At 46.1% G+C, this 22,528-nt stretch overlaps 1 protein-coding gene across 2 annotated transcripts; it reads right to left on the bottom strand.

The window, feature by feature from the left end:
- HAUS8 (HAUS augmin like complex subunit 8) lies at positions 1-22,523 on the bottom strand. 2 transcript variants are annotated; one of them, XM_081137046.1, is made up of 12 exons: positions 22,277-22,509; positions 17,866-17,930; positions 14,948-15,003; positions 10,373-10,427; positions 9,863-9,944; positions 6,930-7,025; positions 6,726-6,820; positions 6,088-6,144; positions 5,824-5,982; positions 4,410-4,551; positions 2,171-2,312; positions 1-405 (listed from the first exon to the last, which is right to left on the bottom strand). In XM_081137046.1, exons 3-12 carry the CDS (start codon positions 14,968-14,970, stop codon positions 207-209), a joined length of 1,050 nt encoding a protein of 349 aa, XP_080993172.1. In that variant the 5' UTR covers positions 14,971-15,003; positions 17,866-17,930; positions 22,277-22,509; the 3' UTR covers positions 1-206. The 2 variants fall into 2 exon arrangements, with proteins under 2 accessions (XP_080993172.1, XP_080993171.1); XM_081137045.1 differs by lacking the exon at positions 10,373-10,427 and having other exon boundaries at positions 22,277-22,523.
- Positions 22,524-22,528: the final 5 nt, after the last annotated feature.

Here is a 22,528-nt window from a genome sequence, read left to right on the forward strand (position 1 = left end):
CCCAATTGCCAAACAGTTTTATTTTTTAAATATCAAGAGATTATCACACAAAAACAGCTACACTGCTGAACTAGGTGACTAAAGTGCTTGAGTTTCTAGAATATCATACCCATTCCGCTCTGGCACAAGTGGCACTGAATGTGATTTCTTCCCAAAGGTTTGCAGAAGGTCCCCACTTGGGCTAGGGTCATGGCCTGCACGTGGATTCACAGTGCACACGGCTTGTCAGCATCTGACAGGAGTGGGCTGATGGTCTCTCCCTGAGTTTCCCCTGGGGTGCCCTCCTCATTGAAATACCACTGGCGGGAGGCCACAGGGCCCTGGGCCTCTTCCCAGACCTCCTGGTTGATTAAAGCTGCCTCTTTACTCACTCCAGCAGAGAGTTCCAGCACCTGGGCAAAGCTCCTGTGGGAATAATAAGAGGGATGACGCCTTCTTGCCTCTGTGCCTCTGCCTTCACCATGGTGGCAGCATGGAGGCAGCGGGTTCAGGCTGATTCCTGCTGAGTACTCGTGGGAAAGCACAGATCAATAAGCTGTCTGAACAGAACTCAAACAGGGAAGCCCTCAAGAACAGGGGCAAGCAGGCGTGAAAGAAAAATTCATTTGTTCAAGAAATATTTAGGGAGAATCAATACCGTGTCAGGAACGAGGGACAGATTGTGAATGGGGCAGTATCCCAGCCCGCCCTTGAAGTAAATGGTGGTGGGGAAATAGGTGCTAAACGAGCATGTCTGACCACTCAAACCTGTGACCCCTGCAATCCAGAATGCTTTGGTGTGTCCTGACTTCATCCTGGGACACATGTAGAAGAAGGTAACTCGACAGTGGGTGGCATTTGTTTTTCATGAGTACCTTTCAAATATTTTAGGCATCTCAGGAAGTATGTTTAGCATACTTCTCTTGTAAAGGAGAAGAAAACAAGATTCTTTTTGGAAGATGTGGAAGAAAGCCCTGTGGTTAGAAATCCCCAGAGGAGAGTGAGAGAAGGAAGCAGGGGGGCTTCAGGGGGCTGGCCTGGGCTATGTTGGACCTGGGGCTCCACGTAGGCGCACATTGGTGAAACCCATCAAGTTGTACAACTACAATCTGCACCTTTTCTATATGTACTTATACTTCAATAAGAAGTTCCAAAAAGATCACCCCAAGCTCTTACCCTAGAAAACATTTAGAACGTGAATAGACCGATCCAAGGGCGCCTGAAGAGCTGTGTTGCTCTGAGGAAGGGAATGAGGGGTGATGCTATTCCCCTTTCTATTTTGGCTGTTGGAGAACTCACTTGGGGTTGCAGTTGGCTGAAGGCTTTTTACCCACTCCCTTCTCCCTGCCTTGCTGGACCCTTGAACGCTCAGCCTCTGCAAATGCCAGAGCTGCCCACTCTCTGCACAGTGCAGCGCCAATGGGGGCTATTTTTCTTTCTTCTTTTTTTTAATAATATATGTGTGTGTGTGTGTGTGTGTGTGTGTGCAGCGCCAATGGGGGCTATTTTTCTTTCTTCTTTTTTTTAATAATATATGTGTGTGTGTGTGTGTGTGTGCAGCGCCAATGGGGGCTATTTTTCTTTCTTCTTTTTTTTAATAATGTGTGTGTGTGTGTGTGTGTAATTTTTTGCTATCTTTTTCTTTCTTTCTTTTTTAAAGATATGTTTATATTGACCTGAGAGAGAGGAAGGGAGAGGAAGAAAAGCATCAGTTGGCTGCCTCCTGCATACCCCTACTAGGGATTGAGCCTGCAAACCCAGGAATGTCCCCTGACCAGGAATCAAACCAGCAACCTTTAGGTATATAGGATGATGCCCAACCAACTGAGCCACACTAGCCAGGGTCCTTTTCTTTTTTTAAATCCTCACCTGAGGATATGCTTATTGATTTTAGAGAGGGGGGAAGAGGAGAAGGGGGGAGGAGGGGAGGGAGGGAGGGAGGGAGGGAGGGAGGGAGGGAGGGAGGGAGGGAGGGAGGGAGAGGGAGAGGGGAGGAGAGAGAGAGAGAGAGAGAGAGAGAGAGAGAGAGGAAGAGGGAAACATCAATGTGAGAGAGAAGACCAATTGGTTGCCTCCTGTACGTGCCCCAAATGGGGATCAAACCCACAATCTTTTGGTATACAGGACAGAGCTCCAACCAACGGAGCCACACTGGTCAGGGTGCTTTTTCTTAAAATACTTTCTGAAATACCTTCGGAGCTCCAGATCCTTCTTTTGGGTCACTTCCTTGAGTTCACCCAGCAGGTCTAGCACTTTCCCACTTTCTTCTGAACTACAGACCCCAAGTTCTCCCAGCAGATGGTGTGTGGTCATCAATTCCCTCTGCAAATCATCTGGAGGGGGGTAAGGAGAGGTCATAAGCCAGGGGCTTCAAAGTGCCCCAAGCAATCCAGGCATGAGCTAGGTGGCTAACTAAAGTTTTCTTGATTTATTGAAATGCTCTCAAGGTTAAGAAGAGCTCTAAGGATGAGTCATGAAGGAAGACATCTGTGCACTAGTACCACCTCTGTGCCCCTTTGCCTGAGATCATGACGGCCTGAGACCATGGGTCAGGCGTGTCCGCCATCCAGGCAATCACTAGAACAGACCTGGAATGCATTGTGTCCCCAACAGAAACGAATGCAAAAAAAGTGGAGAAAGCCTGTGCTGTGAGTAATTTAGAAAGAATCCCATGGTTCCTTTCATTTCAGCATCTCTGCACCTCCCACCCCAGTAAAGTGCTGCCTACAACTGCACTGTGACCCACCTGCTCTAGGAATAGCAGCATGTCTCCAATCCTGGCACATGTCCCATCTACCAGCTAAACATGTACACATATCACAACTAAACATTATAACATTTTGGGAACCTTATAAGGGTTCTTACAAACACACATCCTCTTTCCCCTGATGTGGTCTAAATTGTGTCCTCCCAAAAAGACATGTTCAGGTCCTGATCTCAAGTATCTGTGAATATGACCTTACTGGAAATGAGATCTTTATAGATATAACTGAGTTAGAGTGAGGTCACAGGGTAGGGCCTACTCCAATAACTGGTGCCCTTCTAAGAAGAGTGAAATTTAGATACAGAGGCACTCAAGGGACAAGGCCATGCGAAGATGAAGGCAGAAACTGGAGTGATGCTGCCAGCAGCGAAGGAAGGCCAAGGGTCGCCAGCAACACAAGAAGCCAGGAGAGAAGCCTGGAATGGACTCTCCCTCAGAGCCTCCAGAAAGAACCAACCATGCCCACACCTTGATTTTGGCTCCTGGAACTGAGAGGAAATAAATTTCTGTTGGTTTAAGCTACCTGGTTTATGGTACTTTGTTACAGTAGCCACAGAAAACTAATACACTCCTTAATCCCAACTCCTGGCAATTATCTAAGGAACTTCTCAGAAATGGAGTCCAAGAGTTACAGATGTGCCACTGACTGCAATAACTATGCAAAAGGAAAACCAGACACACAATCATTCAACAGGCTCATTTTTCAAGATCCCATGTCAGACATATACTATTTCATGTTGGAAAAGGTTTGATTTTATTAAAAATCATCTCTGTCTGGAAGTTAATCAGTCATTGCTTAGGGCTGGGTAGCGATGGGAAGTGACAGCTAATAGATACTGAGTTTCTTTTTGGGAAACAAAGATGTCCTAAAATTAGAATGTAGTAATAGTTGCACTTCTCTGTGACTATACTAAAAACAATAAATTGTACACCTTAATGGGCAAATGGTATGGTGTCTGAGTTATATATCAATAAAGGTGTTAAAAATTTTTGTTTTAAGTCTCTGAGACTGCCAATACAGCAACACCCTTTGTGATCCTGAACTGCATTTGTGCAAAAGTTCTGCAGGAAAAGCCCACCTGATTTTAGGTGGCAATATTTTGCTACATCAGCTGCAAGCAAAACATATTTAGAGGCTCATGAGAGCTCTGCTTAGAAATAACCAAACTCTAGGGCAGCCGAAAACCTGCTTTGGGAAGATACCTGTTCTAAAGAGAATTTTAAGCTCAAGCACAGCAGTTTTCACACCTGATGAGACCCTTCTGCAGGAAAAGGATCCCTTGGCTCTCTGTAGAAGGCAGGACAGGATGGGGGTCTGCAGCCCTATCACTGCCCCAGTCAACAATGCACCTTTGCAGAGCCCCTCCCAACACTGGGGGATTGCAGGCTGCTCCCCAAGAATGCCTTTCAGCAGGGTGGGAAATCAATGGGGAAACCATAGATCTGGGTTCCAGTACCAGCATGGTCCTTACTTGGGGCGCCACCCTGGACAAACTAGTCTTGCCAGCACCCTGCATTCTCTGCCATTTGAAAGGGAACACGCCATCTACCTAAGAGGAGGCTTGTGATGATCACACGAAGGAATAAAGGTGCCGGCACACAGGAAGTGCCAATACCCACTGGCGGTTCTTCCTGTTCCTTGCCCAGCAGAGGCCCCGTTTCCTACCTAAGAACTGCTGCGGGTCTCCGTCTAAATGAACTGATCTCACAGGCAGTTCATGCCTTGTGGTGTCCAGGGCCGCCGCGAATGTCTTGTACTGCTCCTTAAAGCATTCAGACACAGCCTCATAGGGGCTGAGCATCTCAATCTGCAGGAAGGAGGGAAAGAGGCCTATGAGACGAGACCCTGAAGTTACCGCCGTGGAAGTTTCACAGATGCACGTGTGGTTAAGACACAGGCTGTTCTTTCAGGATCTCCTAGGAAATCTTCCAGAAGGTTCAGCGGGTGCAGTAGGCTCTACCCTCACTCCTGGCCGCCCACCTTGCCAAACGCATGCACCCGCCTTCCAGCACATTCACTGTGGACCCAGGAAGGCTGTGACCTCCTGCTTTGGAGCACTGAGCTGAAAAGCCTGTCCCACCTCAAGGCCATCCCAACCAACCCCCTTTTCCCTCATACACACTTTCTAGGTCCTCACAGGGCATTGTAAGGATTGTCATTTCTTTTCCTTCCACTCCATGAGGACAGGGACCCCATTCTCAGTCCGCAGCCCGGCCACAACAGGAACACATGCACCACTAGGTGTCACAGGCTGAACTGTGTTCCTCTAACCCCATAAATCCTATGTTGACATCCAAACCACCAACCCCTCAGAATGTGACCTGATTTGGAGACAGGGTCTTTACAGAGGGAATGAAGTCAAGGTGAGGTCATTAGAGTGGGCACCAATCTATATGCCTGATGTCCTTATAAAGGGGGGAGATTGGAGACAAACGCACACACAGGGAGAACACTAAGAGAAGAGACACAGGGAGAAGACAGCCTACAAGCCAAAGAGAGACCTAAAACACATCCTTCCCTCACAGCCCTTGGAAGGAGCAAACTGCTGACACCTTGATCTCGGACCCCCAGCTTCCAGAACTGAGAAAGAATGTCAGTTGTTTCAGCTGCCCAGTCTGTAGGGCTTTGTTACAGCAACCCCGGGACATGCACACACTGCATGAGAAGCCACATCCCCCGATCGGCCCTTCTAGGTTCCAACAGTTTGCTCCATGACCTTCCTTGGTGTGGATGATTTTGTCCCAGCACTGACCATATGATGCCAAGACTGTACCTCCCACCAGCACCCTGGCCCCCTGGGCAGGCCTGAAGCATGTCATCCTATCCCTGAGCACAAGCCGTGGGTGCCTGAAGGATATGTGCATGTGTAAGCCGAAAGGACAGGTCCCTATTCTAGGTTAGTACTTCACGTTACAGGCACATCCTCTTCTAAACGGTCACATACCCACACCTGGTGGTGTCAAAAGCCAAGCACACACTCAGAGCCAGGTGAAGAGCGACGACCACTGTAAATAATCCCTCCACACATCACGATGACCCAGTTGAGATGCACAGCTCAGAGACTGTGGCCACAACTGACCTGAGGGTTGAGGACATCCACCAGCTCCCGCTTCCTCTGACAGAGCAGGAGTTTGCGCTTTAGCTCGTGAGACTTTGTTAGGAGCTTCTCCTTCTCTTGGCACATCGTTAATAAATTCCCTTCTGCCTTTTCTTCAAATGCGGCGAGACCGTTCTCCATCTGTTAAGTGCAGAACAAGAGCTCAAGCCCGAGGGGACACCCCCTCTTGGCAGATAGAGGCCGGCCTTCCACCCACGTCACACGTGACTGCGCTTCTGTTTTCACCTTTACGGCCAGCAGAGTCAGGAGTAACGTCTGGGACTCCATCAGTTCGAAGAGATCCTTAAGGAGAAAGAAAAGATACTGTGTCCCTAAGAACTGGTATAAATCTAGCTCTCTCCCCCGGGAGGGAAAGAACCCTAATCCACACGTTCTTTATTTCAGTAATTTAATAGTTCGCTACTGTATAACCACCTGCTGTTTCTATTATCTTGTTTAGTACTTTTGGGTGCTCTGTGAGAAGACAGAGGATGGTTTGGCTCCTCCTCGGGGTCAAGGGCCAGCTGGAGGGCTCTCGCGCACTAGGTGCCATTCTGGAACCAGGACTCGAAACTCCCACCCCAGGGAGACCACAGCCTGGACATCTTCCTGCCAGCAACAGGGCCTGGCCTAGCACCTTCCCTAGCATGGCACCGCATACAAGGTCCCAATCTCATTTTTTTACATGATCCGCATTTGTATCTACTCCTGTATGTGTAGTTATAGAAACAAATTCTACAAAATGATCTAAGAATGTGTGTTGGTTTTGTCCTAAAAGACACGTTCTTGGAACCCCAGACTTCCCACAGCACCTGGCACAAGGCAGAAGCTAAATCAGGTTTATCCAACCCATTAGCAGCTTCCCCCTCACTGCATCCACTTACTGGGTCCTTTTCCTGCGAGGCAGAAAATGATGTCGAATCAGTTTTCTTTGACATTGTTTTTTCTAATTGTGGAGTCTTTCTCAGCACACTTTTGTCTAAGATCAAGGAAAGCATTTTTAAGGTGAGAAGAGCATACTTTGGCAGCTTGCTGAGATGCACTACAACCCTCAGCTGGGAAAATAAGGGGTGAAATGAACAACTTACCATTAATGGCTGAGAGATCCAGAAACGGTGGGGTAGTGCCGTGCCCTTCCAGCAAAGTGGATTGCAGGTCACTTTTGCTGAAGATTCCACTGCTCTCTGTGGGCCCAATGAGAATCCCTTGAAGTCATCACAGTCACTAAGATGCTCTACACCTAGGCCAGGAAGCAGGCAACCTTTGGACATTACCACTTGCTTCCAAATCTAAGCTTCTTGCTAGGTAGCAGAGAAGGCACAAAACGTTTGGAAATTCCCAGCCATCAGCTTGAATATATTTTAAAGAACTAGACAAGAGAGGCATTCTGTAAAACCCAAAGATGCAAGTATGACTTTCCACTTAGTTTAATAAAAGCTGCTGTGTTCACAACATGAGTCTAATACATGCCATATATTTGTTCTGCCCTCAGTCCTTTCTCTTTCTTTCTCTGGCAGCTTCTGAACTGTTCATCTTCCCCAGGAGTTCCCTTCATCTTTTAGCCTCTATTTAGAAATGTGAAATTATGCCTTACACCATCTAAAATGGGCACTGGTGTACTACATGCTTTAGTTAGGCAGGGGCTCCAGAGTGCTGCAAAATGAACAGACGGTATGTCAAAGACACACTGTTGTGTTAGGAGCTAAAACAGAAAACGATTTCATGAATAACTATGCAGTTGAGAAAACAAATATGTGGAAATAAAAAAGAGCAAAGTCACAATAATGTGTAGGGCATGGTATCACTTGTGTTAAAATTTTTAAAAAATTCTAGATAGACAAAAATCTATCAAGAGCAGCTGCCTCCTGGGTGAGGAGCTGGAAACCTAAGGAGGGAGATGGTGATTTTTTATTCCTATGGCTTTTGCACAGGTTAAATGTTTTGTCATCTGCACGTACAGTATTTCTATTAAGAAATGCAATTTCCGCCCTAGCTGGTTTGGCTCAGTGGTTAGAGCATTGGCCTGCGGACTGAAGGGTCCTGGGTTCGATTCCGATCAAAGGGCACATACCTCAGTTGCAGGCTTGATCCCCGGCCCTGGTCAGGGTGAGTGAGTGAGGCGACCAATAGATATGTCTCTCTCATATCAATGTTTTTCTCTCTCTCTCTCTCTCTCCCCCTCCCACTCTCTGAAAAGCAATGGAAAAAGTATCCTCGGGTGAGGAGTCAAAAAAAAAAAAAAAAAGAAATGTAATTTCCTATAAAGCCATATGATAGAACTGATAAAGCAGTCCCTCTAAACCATGGTTATGCTTGGCCTAGCATGTTTTGTTCAGTGGTTAGAGTGTCAGCCCGAGGACTGAAGAGTCCTGGGTTCGACTCCAGCCAAGGGCACATACCTTGGTTGCAGGCTCAATCCCCAGCCCCAGTCTGGGCACATGCTGGAGGCAACCAATTGATGTGTCTCTCTCACATCAATGTTTCTTTCTCTCTCTCTTTCCTTCCACTGTCTCTGAAAAGCAATGGAAAAAATATCCTCTGGTGAAAATTGAAAAAAAAGGTAGTAAACCATGGTTATGCCTGAATTATGGTTTCTTAGACTTGGCACTATTGACATTTGGGGCTGGATAATCCTTTGTTGTGGGCTGTCCTATGCACTACAGGGTGTCCTGTGCACTGCAGGGTGTTGAACAGCACCCCTGGCCTCCACCCATTACATGTGAGTAGCATAGCTCCGCACTCCTTCGCAACAACCAAAAATGTCTCTAGACATTGTCCAGTGTCCCCTGGGGGTCAGAATTGCCCCCAAGTGAGAACCCTAATTTTAAAATGTGGCTGGCCCACATTCTGACCCCTCAGGCTATGCCAATTTTCTCAGCTTCATGCATGGTGCTCAACTCATTGCATAAGAAAATACTCGAAAGTGGTACCTGCTTCCCTCAATCATGCCTGTGTCAAGGAACAGTGCAAATTCTGACAAACATCTAAACTAGTATCAGAATACTTACAGCTTGCAGGCCAAACCCAGTCCACTTCCTGTTTGTTAAGTTTTACTGGGACACAGACACGACCATTCGTGTATGTATGGTCTGCAGCTGCTTTCATGCTGCAAATGGCAGAGTTTAGTTTTTGTGACAGAGAGTGTCTGTCCTGCAAAGCCTAAAATATTTACCATCTGGCTCAGAAAAGGTTTGCTGACCCTTGATCTGAATACAGTAGAAAATCTAAGTTGTAGGAAAACACATTTAATTTTTTCCTATGAAAAATTAAAATTTTCTATGAAAAATTCAAAGCTGTCACCATTTTGAACAAAGAGGTGAGGGCCAAATAACAGTTTTGCTCTTTGTGAATTGTTTTCATGCAAAAGATCTACCCAATCTTGCTGAAGAGGTGGACACTGCTATGGAGGGAGGGGCCTTCCCAGAATTCTAGATGAACACTGACTAGAACTGAAAACCAAATCCGCCAACAGTGATGGTCTGAGTGGTAGATTGTAAGGGAACTTTCCCTCTTGGTCTACATTTTCCATTTTTTTATAATGAACATATGCCACATCTATCATCAGAAAAACTGAAAGATTTCGTATCACTTTGGTGACAGCTTTTAGATAAAAGATATAGGGAGACCATTACAAGGAAGACCAAAAAACCAAGGCAGCGACAGGCAGGAGGATGAGGCCTCACACCTTTTCTGATCCTGGTCTTAGAGCTCTGGCAGGAAACAGTGACAAGGTTAAGGAACTGGTGCTACAAGGAAGAGCCATGACGGCAACTTGGCTCTTCTCTGGGGCCACACAGGAAGGAAGTAACCTCCCCCCACTCCCCTGCCATCTCCTTTCAGCTCCCCCGCATGCCCCAAATCTGTCCCTACACTGAACACTTTGCCCAGCTCTTTCTTCTGATGCTTCCAAGAAAGAAAAGAAGGACTTTTAACTTAGCATATCTGAAAATATAATTCACCACCACGCTCATCACTCCTGAGCTCCACAGCTGTTTTCTACCCTCCCTCCATCATTACACACCTTTGCTCTTCTGGAGTGAGTTGGGTTTCCTTCCACCTTCAGGTATCTTCCCACTGGTCTTTAAAGCATCTGTTGCAGGGGCCTGTTAGGGAACACATGACACTCAGGGGACGAGATACCTTCCCTTCATGAGAAGGGGCCCCTTCACGGTCTGCAAGGTTTGCATCTGTTCTTACTTGAGGCAAGGGACAGACTTAAGGAGTTCTGACATTTAATTACATATATACAGGACATGCTAATTTTGTCAAAAAGGATACCCTCACATGCATAGAACATAGGGAACCACCAAAATGTTTGCCAGTGATTATCTCTGATGTGGCAGATTGCAGACAACTGATTTTCTGTATACTTTTTCATATTTGCCAATTTTGTAGATAAGACTATATTACTTTGGTCATCAGGAAAAACAAAGTTTTTGTACAGGTATTAATCTTCAAAACTTACACAAAGGCAAGCAACACATGTAGCTAGCAAACCATTAAATATAATAATGTAAAAGAAAAAAGAAACCTTTAAAGAGTGAGAATATTTCAATGCACAGAGATCACTCCTATTCAACTTTGTCCTAGAATAAGAAATAAAAGGCAAACAGGTAGTAAAGGAAGAAATAAAACTCTCTTCTTTCAGACATGATTCCTTATATAGAAAATTCCAAAACATTTAAAAATGCTACTAAAATTAATAAGTTTAGCAAGGCTGCAAAACTTACAGGTTGCAAAATATAATTTTAAAAAATTAATGAATTATATTTCTAGTAAAGAACAATTTTGGAAATTGAAATTAAAAGACAGTACCAAGTAGCATGGCTGGTGTGGTTCAGTTGATTGAGTGTTGTCCCATGCACCAAGAGGTCACCAGTTCAATTCCTGGTCAGGGCACATGCCCAGTTTGTGGGGCTCGATCCCCAAGATGGGGCATGCAGGAGGCAGCTGATCAATGTTTCTCCTCATCAATGTTTCTCTCTCTCTCTCTCTCTCTCTCTCTCTTCCCCTCTTTCCTTTCTCTCCCCCCTCCCTCTCCCTTTTTCCCTAAAATCAATAAAAACATATTTCAAAGAAAATAGTGCCATGTATATAGAACTAAAAAACACTTAGGTATAAACCTAACAAAACATGGGGAAGGTCCGTCTACTGGAAACACAGAACACTGTTGAAAGAAATCCAAGAAGACCGAAATAAATGGAGAGGTACACCATGTTCATGGACTTAATGACTTGGTGTTTTTAAGATGCTGTTCTCCCTAATTTAATGCATAGATTCAATACAGTCAAAATCCCAGCAGGGGCCCTGGCTGGTGTGGATCAGTGGTTCGAGCACTGGCCCGTGCACTGAAGAGTCTAGGGTTCAATTCCGGGTCAAGAGCACGTACCTGGGTTGCAGGTTGATCCCTGGCCCCCAGTCCACATACAGGAGGCAAACCAATCAATGTGTCTCTCTCACAATGATGTTTCCTCCCCTCCACTCTCTCTCTCCCTCCTTCCCTTCCACTCTTTCTAAAAATCAATGGAAAAAATATCCTTGGGTGAGGATTAACCAAAAAAATAATAAAATCCCAGCAGGAGGTTTAGTAGAAAATGGCAAGCTAAGTCTAAAATTTATATGGGAAGGCAAAGGAACTAGAAGAGTCACAGAGTTTTAGAAAAGAACAAAGTAGGAGAATTCACACTACTGATTTCAAGCCTTGCTACGAAACTAACAATAATCTCAGCAGCATGGAACTGGCCTAAGGACAGACAGGTAGAAAAACGGAAAAGAACAGAGTCCAGAAATGATGCACATATACAGGCAATTAGCTCCTGACAGAGGTGACGAGACAATACAATGAGGAAAGGAAAGTCAACAAATGGTACTGGAACAAGAGAACATTCATACATTTAAAAATGAACTTCAATTCCATTGTTGCAACAGATATCAAAATTAAAAATGGATCACAGACCTTAATGTAAAACCTAAACCGATAAAACTCCTAAAAGAAAATATGGGAGAAAATCTTTTTGATCTTGGGTTAGGCAAGGATTTCTTAGATAAGACACCAAAAGTACAATCCATAAAAGCAAAAATCAATAAATTGGGCTTCATCAAAATCAAGAATTTCTGCTCCTCACAAGGCACTTAAGAAAATGAAGTCACAAAGACAAGCCATATCCTGGCCAGGCAGTTCAGCTGGTTAGAGCATCATCCCAATAAGCCAAGGTTGCAGGTTCAATCCACAGTCAAGGCACACACAAGAATCAACCAATGAATGCATTAATGGGTGGAACAACAAATCACATCCCCTCCCATTCCTGTCTCTCCAAAATCAATAAATACACTTAAAAATTTTTTTTAATTAAAAAAAAAAAGACAAGCCACATAGTGGGAGAAAATACTTGCAAATCACTATACAAGGTTTGCATCCAAGATGTAGAAAGAACTCTCCAAGCTCCATAAGGGGAGCCTAGGTCAGTGTGGCGCAGCTGGCTGGGTGTCATCCCGTGAACCAAAAGGTTGCTGGTTTGATTCCAGTCAAGGGCATATACCCAGGTTTCAGCACTGTGCAGGAGGCAGCTGATGGATGCTATACTCTCATTGATATTTCTCTCTCTCTCTCCCTTCTTCTCTCTCTAAAAATCAATAAGCTATTCTTTAAAACAAACAAACAAAATACTCCATAATGAGAAAATAAACAACCCAATTAAAAAATGGGCCAAATTCTAATGGACACATCACCACAGATATAAGAATGGACAATAAGCACAAGAAAAGGTGTTCAATATCGTAAGTTGTTATGGAAATGCAATTAAAACCACAATGAGATACCACTTTACACCCACTAAAACGGCTTCAATCTTAAAGTACTGACTGATACCTTCTGTGGCTGGTGGGAATGTAAAATGGCGCAGCCACTTCGGGTAACAGCTGGGCAGTTTCTTATAGAGTCACACACATGCTTACACTATAACCCAGTCATTTTCCTCCTAGGAGAAATGATAACATGACCACACAGACTCCTGCACAGAAATGTTTAAGGTGGTTTTATTCAACATCACCAAAAATGGGAAACAAACCAAATGTCCTTCACCGACTGAGCACACTGGGGTCCATCCATACAGTGGACTATTCTTCAGCCATCAGAAGGGACCAACACTAAGTGTGACGGGCAACGACAGGAAGGGAGGTCCAGTGAGCTCTTTATGTGAAAGAAGGCAGATACAAGAGGCTGTACCCTATGTGACACTTTTTAAATAACCTTCTGGAAAAGGGAAAGCTACAGGGATAAAAAACATCAGGGTTGCCTGGGGTGGGGAGCGGCTGGCTCCATCAACGCGCAAGGGAATTTTGGGAGGTGACAGACTGTTCTGCATCTTGATTGTGGTAGGTCCATGACTGGATGCATTTGTGAAAACTCAGAGAACTGGATGCAGAAAGAGTGTCGCTTACTCTATGTACATTATACAGCAGATCTTTGAATAACACTGTTTCATTATACACTTGATGAGATGCCATAGGAACTTTACTCTTGCTTACAACAGCCTATGGTAAAACTGGTTTCATTACACATTAAGTGAGGACTTACTCTACCTTAATTTAAAAGATGCAAAAAATAAAAACAGGGAAGCTCTTGAAGATCGGAAATACTACATGCGGCAAGTAGACACACGGGGGCGCTGTAACCAAGTCTGCAAGACAACATTAAAATTATGACATGTGGACTGTGATCCTTTGTTAAGTATCACTTCAATACTGTAAACCACAGATTTTAGGTGATAATATGTCAACACAGGTTCATCGATTGTAAATATACACCACTCTGGTACAGGATGGTGATAGTGGGGGAGGCTATGTATACATGGGGTGGGGAGGTGCAAGGGAAATTTCTGTATCTTCTGCTCAATATTGCTGTGAACCTAAAACTGCTCTAAAAAAGTCCAAAGAAGATGTGATAAATATATACAATGGAATACTACTCAGCCATAAGAAAGAATGAAATACTGCCATTTGTGAAAACATGGATAGACCTTAAGAATATTACGCTAAGCAAAATAAGTCATAAAAAGCTAAGAACCATGTGATTTCACTCAGACGTGGGATATAAAACTGAAACTCATAAACACAGACAAGAGTATGGTGGTTACCAGAGAGAAAGGGTGGGTTTGGGGTTGGGGGGATAAAGGAGGCCAAATATATGGTGACGGAAGACAGTTTGACTTTGGGTGGTGGGCACACAATGCAATATACAGATCTTGTATCATAGAACTGTACACTTGAAAACCTTATCATCCTATTAACCAATGTCACCCCAATAAAATTAATTTTTAAAAATTCCATTAAAAAATCACTCCAAGAAGCATTCTATCAAACAGTTTTTGCAAAGCTATCCTTTTTCTTCAGGCTGGATCTTAAGTCACATTTTTAAGAACCCACCATCTACCCTATCCAGGTTTAAAAAGATAGTGGAAATGAATATTTAACTAAGTTTTACAATAAATAATTATTCCGAAAATAGAGGGAGAGCACGACCTTCCCCTCAACACATTCTCACTCAGTAGGTACACACTGAAACAAAATATATAATTGGGTAACATACTGTTTTCATTAAACATCATACAAAGTGTGTTCCCATGCTGTTAAGTGTTTCATGCCATCATTTTCAATGATTTCATCATTTTCATGGTGTGACTACAGGTAGTTCATGAAGCTCCTCCTCTACTACTGGTGTTTCAGGCACAGCATTCTTCCCATAGTCGTTATCTATAACCCTGTGGGGATTTTTTTAACTACCAGCTAAGGCCAGGGACCGTATGCTGGGCACTCACCAGAGCTGCTTCCAGGAGAGAATCCAGAAAGGAATGACGGGGTTGAAAAGCAGAACAATTTTAGGTTTCAACAGAGATCATGGCTTTGCAAAAGGATTCTCAAAGAGATTGGCAGCTCACGAAAGAGACATAGGACTCAGCATGAAGGGCACAATGACCCCAAAGGCAACTGGGCAAAATCCCCAAAATGCTGCCTTTGGCACCAGGCCATGCCTGGCTCAAATAACTTGTGTCAGAATTCTAACTTCATTAGAACGCCCTTCAGAACTGTTTCAAACATTATGTGTTACCTTTTTGGTGGTTTTCTTCTCATACTGCAGGTATCGGGATTCGACCACTTTTCCGCCTGTTGGGGAACACACTGTTGGTTTATAACAAACCTACAATAGTGGTGTGTGAAGACCCAGCATGTGCCACGGACCCCTACTACCGCCCCCAGAGCCAGGTGCTCTCGGCCCCCCCAGCTCAACAGCAGAAATGGGGGAGCTGATCCCCTTTGCTCCTCTCAGATCCTGTTCTTCAGTACTCTCAAGTATGTATGGGACACCTACTGTGAGCAAGAACATTTATGGGACACCTACTGTATGAGACATCTACTATATACAAGTCCCTGGGCTCGGGGCAGAGCCACAGAGATCCACAGGAGCAGAAAGGGGACTCAGGGGCAGGGCAGGGAAAGGAAGACAGACCTACCACACAGAGCCACCTGTTTGCTGCCTCCTCCTCTCTCCCAGCTCACTTCCAGTGGTCATGACCCCAACTGCCCCTTCCCCCACTGTCTCCGACCCACGGTACTACCATTCACATACCCTCACCCCACCTCTCCTAGATCACCCACTCCCCTGAACACCCTCAGCACCAAGGCCCTTCTCAGACACAGCTCCCTGTGACAGTCCAGTCCCAGGTCCCCTTCCACGCCTGCCCCTGGGGCACTGAACATGGATGGAGGAAACCCCACCTGTCCTCCCAACCTCCAGGGGCTCTCGCTACAGGCAGCCCCCACCAGCGATCACCCACATTCCTCTGTTCTGTCCTCCATGCCCTCTCCCGGACCCTCCCTTATACCTTTTCCTCTGGGCCCATTTTCTGGTCAGCTGGGGACCATCTACTTCGCTGGGAAGACAGCAGTGGCCTCAGGAGACCCTCCTTCCTTGGCATCCAGCCACCACCCAACCTCAGGGCAGCATCCTGACCCCACCATGTGGAGGGACCTCTGTTCCTGGGTAAAGAGAACCCACACTCTTGCTGTTAGAGCCCAGCCCCCACCTCATAAGGAAACTGCCTTGGAAACCCCTGTCCTCCTCACCCCTAACACCACTCCTGCTCCTCTCCACAGGTCACACTGCTAATCTCCCCCCACACACCCTGTTGGGCTCACCCCCACTTCTCTGCTTCCCTTTACGGTGCTGGCTCCTCCTTCTCTCCTCCCTCTTCCCTTGAATCCCCCCACACACACACCTGGCTCTCACACCCAGCACTGTACAGAAGAAACTCATTTCAGCAAGACCACCAAGACCTCCCTGCTCTGAATTCCATCAGCCATCCTCAGGCATCAGCAGCACCGGGCACAGTGCTCGCTCATGTGCCCCCTCCTCTTCAAATAACCTGTGGCCTCCAGGCTGGCTGTCCCCTGGTGGCTGACAACAGGCTATCTTGCAGCTCCACCAGCTGGTGAAGCCTGAGCACCTCCAGGCCCATTACAGGTCCACACAACTCAGGGCATCCTTCTGACCAAGTCACCTCCTCACTCCCTTCAGTGACTCTGTTCCCTAGATCATGACCCCCTTTTGCTGTTCTCCAACAGGCTGCTCCCGCACCTGACCCCCTTCCCAACTCTGCTCAGCCTAGCACTTCCCGTGGACCCAGAAACTATCCCCATCCTGCTGTTTTTGCCACAGCTTCTGTTATCATCCTCTGCACCCTGGGTCTCCTCACTTTTCCACTCGTTGCACTGCCTGTGTCCCAGACAGCCAGCTCCCTGAGGGCAGGGACTAGTGTCTGTTTGGCTTGCTGCTATATCCCACCACCCTGCAGGGAGTAGGTGCTTAACTGATCAAATGCATGATTCTGCATATTCTAGGTGCCTCTAGAGCTCAGGGTCTCCCCAGAGAGAGTGACACAGTCAACATCCACAGCTCAGTTTGGTTGAGCAAGACTGATTTCAACTGAATCTTCATAGCATGATTTGCATCTTCCATTGGAGATTAGGATTGCAGATGTCACGCCAAGAGGAAAGGAGGCACACCCACAGTTAACGGGGAGCCTGGTGTGGGCAATGGAGGCAGTGGTCACCCTGAGCCCCAGGAAGGGAAGAGTTGTGCCTACAGGGCAAGTGGGCACAGGCAATCAGAAAGGAGGTAACTAAGGTCAAGGCTAGGACCAGGCAGGGTCCGGGAAGAGAATCAAGCCACCCAAAGGTCTGCACTGGACATGAGGGATTGGGACAAAGGAACCCCTCATTCCAAGCAGGCGTGGCCATCCTGCATTGGGTCTTTCTGATACCATTAGCAAAGGGTGTTGCACATCTAGGAAAAATCTGAGGCTCTGGGTTCCTTGGACAGCTGAAAGCAGTTTCAAGTTTCCAGAAAACTAGAATGCACCTGTTTGTTTTACTCGGTGGTGGGTTTTCCACAGCAGCAGCGTTACAGTGAAGGATATAATTTGTGTTCAAGAATCAGACCGCGTGTCAATAGAAGAGATGTTACAGACAAGATCCTGCTCTAAGTTCTCTGAGAAACGCAGCACCACACAGCACACTTTAATACGTCATTTCAGAGGTTTGAGCTCCAACATGGGAGATCCTCAAGAGTCAACTGAGCACTGCCAAGAATCAAGGGGTGCTGTTCACAGTGACCCCAAACACTCAGGTGGACATGGGGGCACCCCCAAAGGACTAATATGCTTTCAGAGAGGAGAGTTAGGAAACTGATGTTTAATAATGAACTCAGCTCAGGCTCTCATCACCCACACTTCCAAGTGACAAGTCCTGGGCATAGCCCGAAATAACCCCACCCAGCCCTGCCACAACCCTGGCTGCAGTAAGGCTGGGTGACCAGACTAGAAATCTCCCAAGGAGTGACCAGAAGAAGGTAAAGCCATAGCTCCCCTGCTCTGCTCTCTTTTTTTTTTCTCCCCCAAAAGCACTTACTAGAAAACAAAATCACTTTTTATTTTATGGGCTCATGAGGTAGATTATAACTTGACTCACCTTGTGTTCGTCTTCCTTTCGGCTTAGGGCCACTGGGAGTACTGGGAACCCCCGCAGAAGGCATCCTAAAAGAGAGGGGGTGTGGTCTTGTTAATGTAGTTGACAAGAAGCAGAGGGAAGCCAGTGATGAGCCCAGGTTTCTCTGCGAAGCTGGGCCACCTCAACAGGAAGATGGACATGGAGTCCCATCGTCTGGGTGACACAGAGTAGCCCCACAGAGCAAGAAGAGCACACATTTTTGCCAAGCCTCAAAGATCTCAACTTAAGTCATGAGCTCATTAATTCTGCAGGTGGTTATGTGCCTGCTGTTTGCCACTGGGGATACAGGGTGAATGAGAGATGGAGCTCCTTCTGTGATAGTGAAGAGCAGCATTTTTCTGTTGGGCAAATGTGAAGGCACCCCAGACAGGCACTCCCCCCAGGGGTCAGGGGAGGTGAGCAATAAAACACCTTTTGCTCAGGTACACGGGGAAGGACATTCTAAGACAGGGATCAATAAGACGAAGGGCAAGACAAAGGGCAGAGGAGAATGACATGGAAATAAGAATTGATCAGCTCTATAGCTGGCAGGGGTATGGGATCAGGAGGAGAGCATGCTGGTCCAGGCTGGCAGTTCCAAACACCCACCTTAAGGACTGGGACTTGGTCCTATAGCCCAGGGGTTGGCAACCTTTCTCTGTAAAGGGTGGGGTGGTAAATATTTTCAGCTCTGTCAGCCATGTGCTCATAGTCACAACTACTCAATCTTGCCATCGTGGCATGGATGATGCAAAAAGAAATGGATGTGACTATGTCCCAATAAAACTTTATTTATACACAGTGACATCTGAAGTTCATACAATTTTCATGTGTCCAAAACATTCTTCTTCTATTGATGTTTTTTAACAACCATTTAAGAATGTACAAACCATTCTCAGCTTGCCAGCCATATAAAAAAAGGGGGCGCTCTGGCTTTCACCCATAGGCCCTAGGGAACAGACACTGTCAGAGCCATGTTTCATGAAGACTACTGGCGGCCAGGAAAAAGACAGGCTCTAAGATTCTAGAAGGACAGGGACCAGGTCTGCTCCTCACCATTCCACAGTGCCTATGTATTCATCTGTTCAAGCTTCCATCACAAAATATGAGACTGGGAGGCTTAAACAGCACACATTTTTTTTAATCCTCACCTGAGGATATGTTTTTTATTGATTTTAGAGAGGAAGGGAAAGGGAGAGAGAAACATGAATGTGAGAGAAAAACATCGCTCGTCTGCCTCCTGAGGACCAAACCCACAACCTAGGTATGTGCCCTAACCAGGAATCAAACCCGCAACCTTTCAGTGTATGGGATGATATTCAACCAACTGAGCTACACCAGCCAGGGCAAACAGCAGACATTATTTCTCACAGTTTTGTAGGCTGGAAGTCTAAGATCAAGGTGTGAGCAAGGTAGGTAGGCACTGGGAAAGAGAGAGGGAGTGATGAGGGAAGGGAGGGGGAAAGAGGGAGAGTTAGAACCTCACTAGTGTTCCTTATTATAAGGACACCAATTCTTTCAGATTAGAGCCCCACCCTTATGACCTCACTTAACCTTCATTACTGCCATAGAGGCTACATTTCCAAATATAATCGCATGCGGCTTAGGGCTTCAATGTATGAACTGGGGGAAGAGGCAGTGCATAAATATTCAGTCCATAACGGCCTGGCAGACAGGAGGCACATGGTATATACTTGTCATACAAATAACAGGAGTGCTTACTAAAGGGCAATTTTGACCTCTAGGAGATATCTGGCAATATTTGAAGACATCTGTGATTGTCACAACAGAGGGGGATGTTATTGGCATAATGGGTCAAGGATAGAGATGCTGCTCAACACCCTATAATGCATAGTACATCCCCCCTCACAGATTGAGTTCCACATGTCTACACTGTCATGGTTGAGAGCCCCTGCCATAATGAATAGGTAATCAGGAGCATGAAACTGAAGACACAGAGAGCTTGGAAGGCTGCCCCAGAACTCCTACCAAAACTAACAAAGCAACAGGGAAATGCAATGAGATATCACCCCACACCTGTTACAATAGCTATTATGAAAAGACAAGAAATAACAAGTGTTGGAGAAGATGTGAAGGGGGTGGAACCCTTGATGGGAATGTAAACTGGTACAGCCACTGTGGAACACAATATGGAGGTTCCTCAAAAAACTAAAAATAGAACTACCATCTGATCAAGTAATCCTCTTCTGGGTATTTATCCTAAAGCAAATAAAAACTCTAACTCTAAAAGATATCTGCACCCCATGTTCACTGCAGCATTATTTACAATAGACAAGACATGGAAGTCAAACTGAAAAAGACAAATACTATATGACCTCACTTACATGTGGAATCTACAAAACAAAAGATGACACTGAACTCATAAAGAGAACAGAATGGTGGTTACCAGAGTTGGGGATGGGAGGGCATGAAATGGATGAAAAGGGTAAAAAGGTATAAACTTCCTGTTATAAATAAGTGTTGAGGATGTAATGTACAACCTGTGGTCACTATAGGTAAGAATACTGTGTTGCATATTTGAAAGTTGCGAAGAGTACATTTTCAAAGTTCTTATCGTAAGAAAAAAAATTTTGTATGGTGACAGATGTTAACTGGACTTACTGTGATCAATTCGCGATATACAGAAATATGAAATCATTGCACTGCACACATGAAACTAACATAATGTCATGTCAATTATATCTCAATTTTAAAAAGGAAAAAAAAATAACAAAGCCTGAATATTATTTGGTCTTAAAAAGGAATGAACCACTAATGCATGCTAAAACAATGAACCTCAAAAACATGATGCTGAGTGAAAGAAGCCAGATACAAAAGGCCATATAGTATACGAATCCATTTACATGAAATGTTCAGAACAGGCAAACTCACAGAAGCAGAAAGCTGACTAGTGGTTGCCAGGAGCAGAGTGGGGTGGATGAAGAATGGGGAGAGAGTGCTAACGGATACAGGGTTTCCTTCTGGGCTGAAGAAAATGTTCTAGGACAAAAGAGGTGGTGGTTGCACGACATTGTGAATGTCTTCATGCCATGGAATTGCTCACCTTACAATGGTGAGCAATTAAAGAATGAGGCCTGACATAACAGGTGAGGAAACAGTGAGGTAGGAATCACTGACAAGTCAGCTGTAGGGTGCGGGAAGAGTCTGGCAGTGCCTCCCAGGTTTCCAGTCTGGGCAAATGGAAAGAGGAGGGGATGCCAGGAATGAGAGACCAACAATGCAGGAGAAGCACACTGAAGGGCCAGGCTGAGGCCTGGGCACTTTGATTCTTGCTGACATCACAGGCTCCACTAGTCAAAGCAGCGGTGGTCACCTGCTCAGTTCACTGTAGCCACCTTCTGTGTAGCTGGCTTGGAAGACCCCAAAGTGAGACCCAGGCCATGGTGGGAGGCAGCTCCAATCCTACAAATACATATCTAACTGTTGGCCTGCTTTATCCCTGTTTTCCAGACAAGTACCAAAGGCTTAATCAGGTCACCCCTAGTTAGTCTCAATGCTGGAAAGGGACAGAGCAAGGATTCCCTCAGATCGAAGTCTGGGCTCTGGAGCCAAACAAAATGAGCTCAGACCAAACAAGCAGGAGCCTGGGGTTGGGGTTGGGGGTCACTACACCTGTGCTAGCTTCAGGTACCACCCCCATACTGTAGCTCAGAAAAACTAACCAATCTCACAGTTCGGGCAAAGGGCTGTGGAGGAAACACAAGTGATTTCAGGGGCCCATTTAATTTTCATTCTCATTGGCACAATAAACGTTAGCAGAATGAACAAATAAGACAAAACACAGCCCTGGAATCACTTTTGGCACCATGTAAGCGTTCGACGTCTTTCTTGTTGTTCTTGCTGTGTGACTCTGGACAAATAACCTTACCTCCCTAAGACTCCATCATCTCATCTGTAAATGGGAAACATATAAAAAGGCGGATGGGAGGATTAAAGAAGATATTTTAGTGGCCCAGCACTTGTCCACTACAAAGTGATTATTCTAACAGCGACAGATCATATTTACGGGTCAGGCACGTTCTAAATGCTTTGAAGGCTCACATGAGGCCTCCAGGTTGAGCGGTGACATCATCAGCCCCATTTCGCAGCGGAGGAAGCGAGGCAGAGTTTAACGTCACGTGCCTTGCGGGAGATGACTCCGGATCGAAGCGGCAGACTCGGGACTTGAACTCGCGATTTAGTCAACAGCCCGCTTTCCGAGCATGCGCAGCGCTCGCATCCCAGGGGTTTCCCAGAACCTGGGCATCCTTGGTGGTTTCTAGAGGGGTCAGGTCTGGACTCACTCCCAGGGCCCCCGTTTCCCAACTTTGCTACCCCTTGCCCCCAGCCGTCCGGCAACCACAAAATCCAGACCTGCAGTATTTCAACTCACCCAGAGCCGCGCCCCGAGGAATCCGCCATTTTCCCGCCTTCAACTCAAAGGCGGGCTCTTCAAGTTCTCTGGCCCCGGGACCTCAGGAGGGGTGGCCGCGGGCCACAGGGACGAGTAGATGCAGGCGGAGCGGGCGTTTCCAGCGCGCGCTCCTCTCGGTTCTCCCCCACACTTGGTATCGCTCACCAGTGCAGGAGGCAGTGGCCCAGGCCCCTTTAGGGGCGGGGCTTCATGGCTCTCCCGCCCTGTGGC

This window comes from Miniopterus schreibersii (assembly GCF_964146895.1).
Source record: "Miniopterus schreibersii genome assembly, chromosome: 4".
NCBI classification, from domain to species: domain Eukaryota; kingdom Metazoa; phylum Chordata; class Mammalia; order Chiroptera; family Miniopteridae; genus Miniopterus; species Miniopterus schreibersii.

Excerpts from the sequence above, each read along its gene's own strand:
- HAUS8 (XM_081137045.1), bottom strand. The coding sequence starts at position 22,305 with ATGGCGGATTCCTCGGGGCGCGGCTCTGG. Across the intron at positions 7,026-9,862 it reads CTCACTCCAGAAGAGCAAAG|AGAGCAGTGGAATCTTCAGC; the intron begins GTGTGTAATGAT and ends TTGGGCCCACAG. Across the intron at positions 406-2,170 it reads AAGGATCTGGAGCTCCGAAG|GAGCTTTGCCCAGGTGCTGG; the intron begins GTATTTCAGAAA and ends TTATTCCCACAG.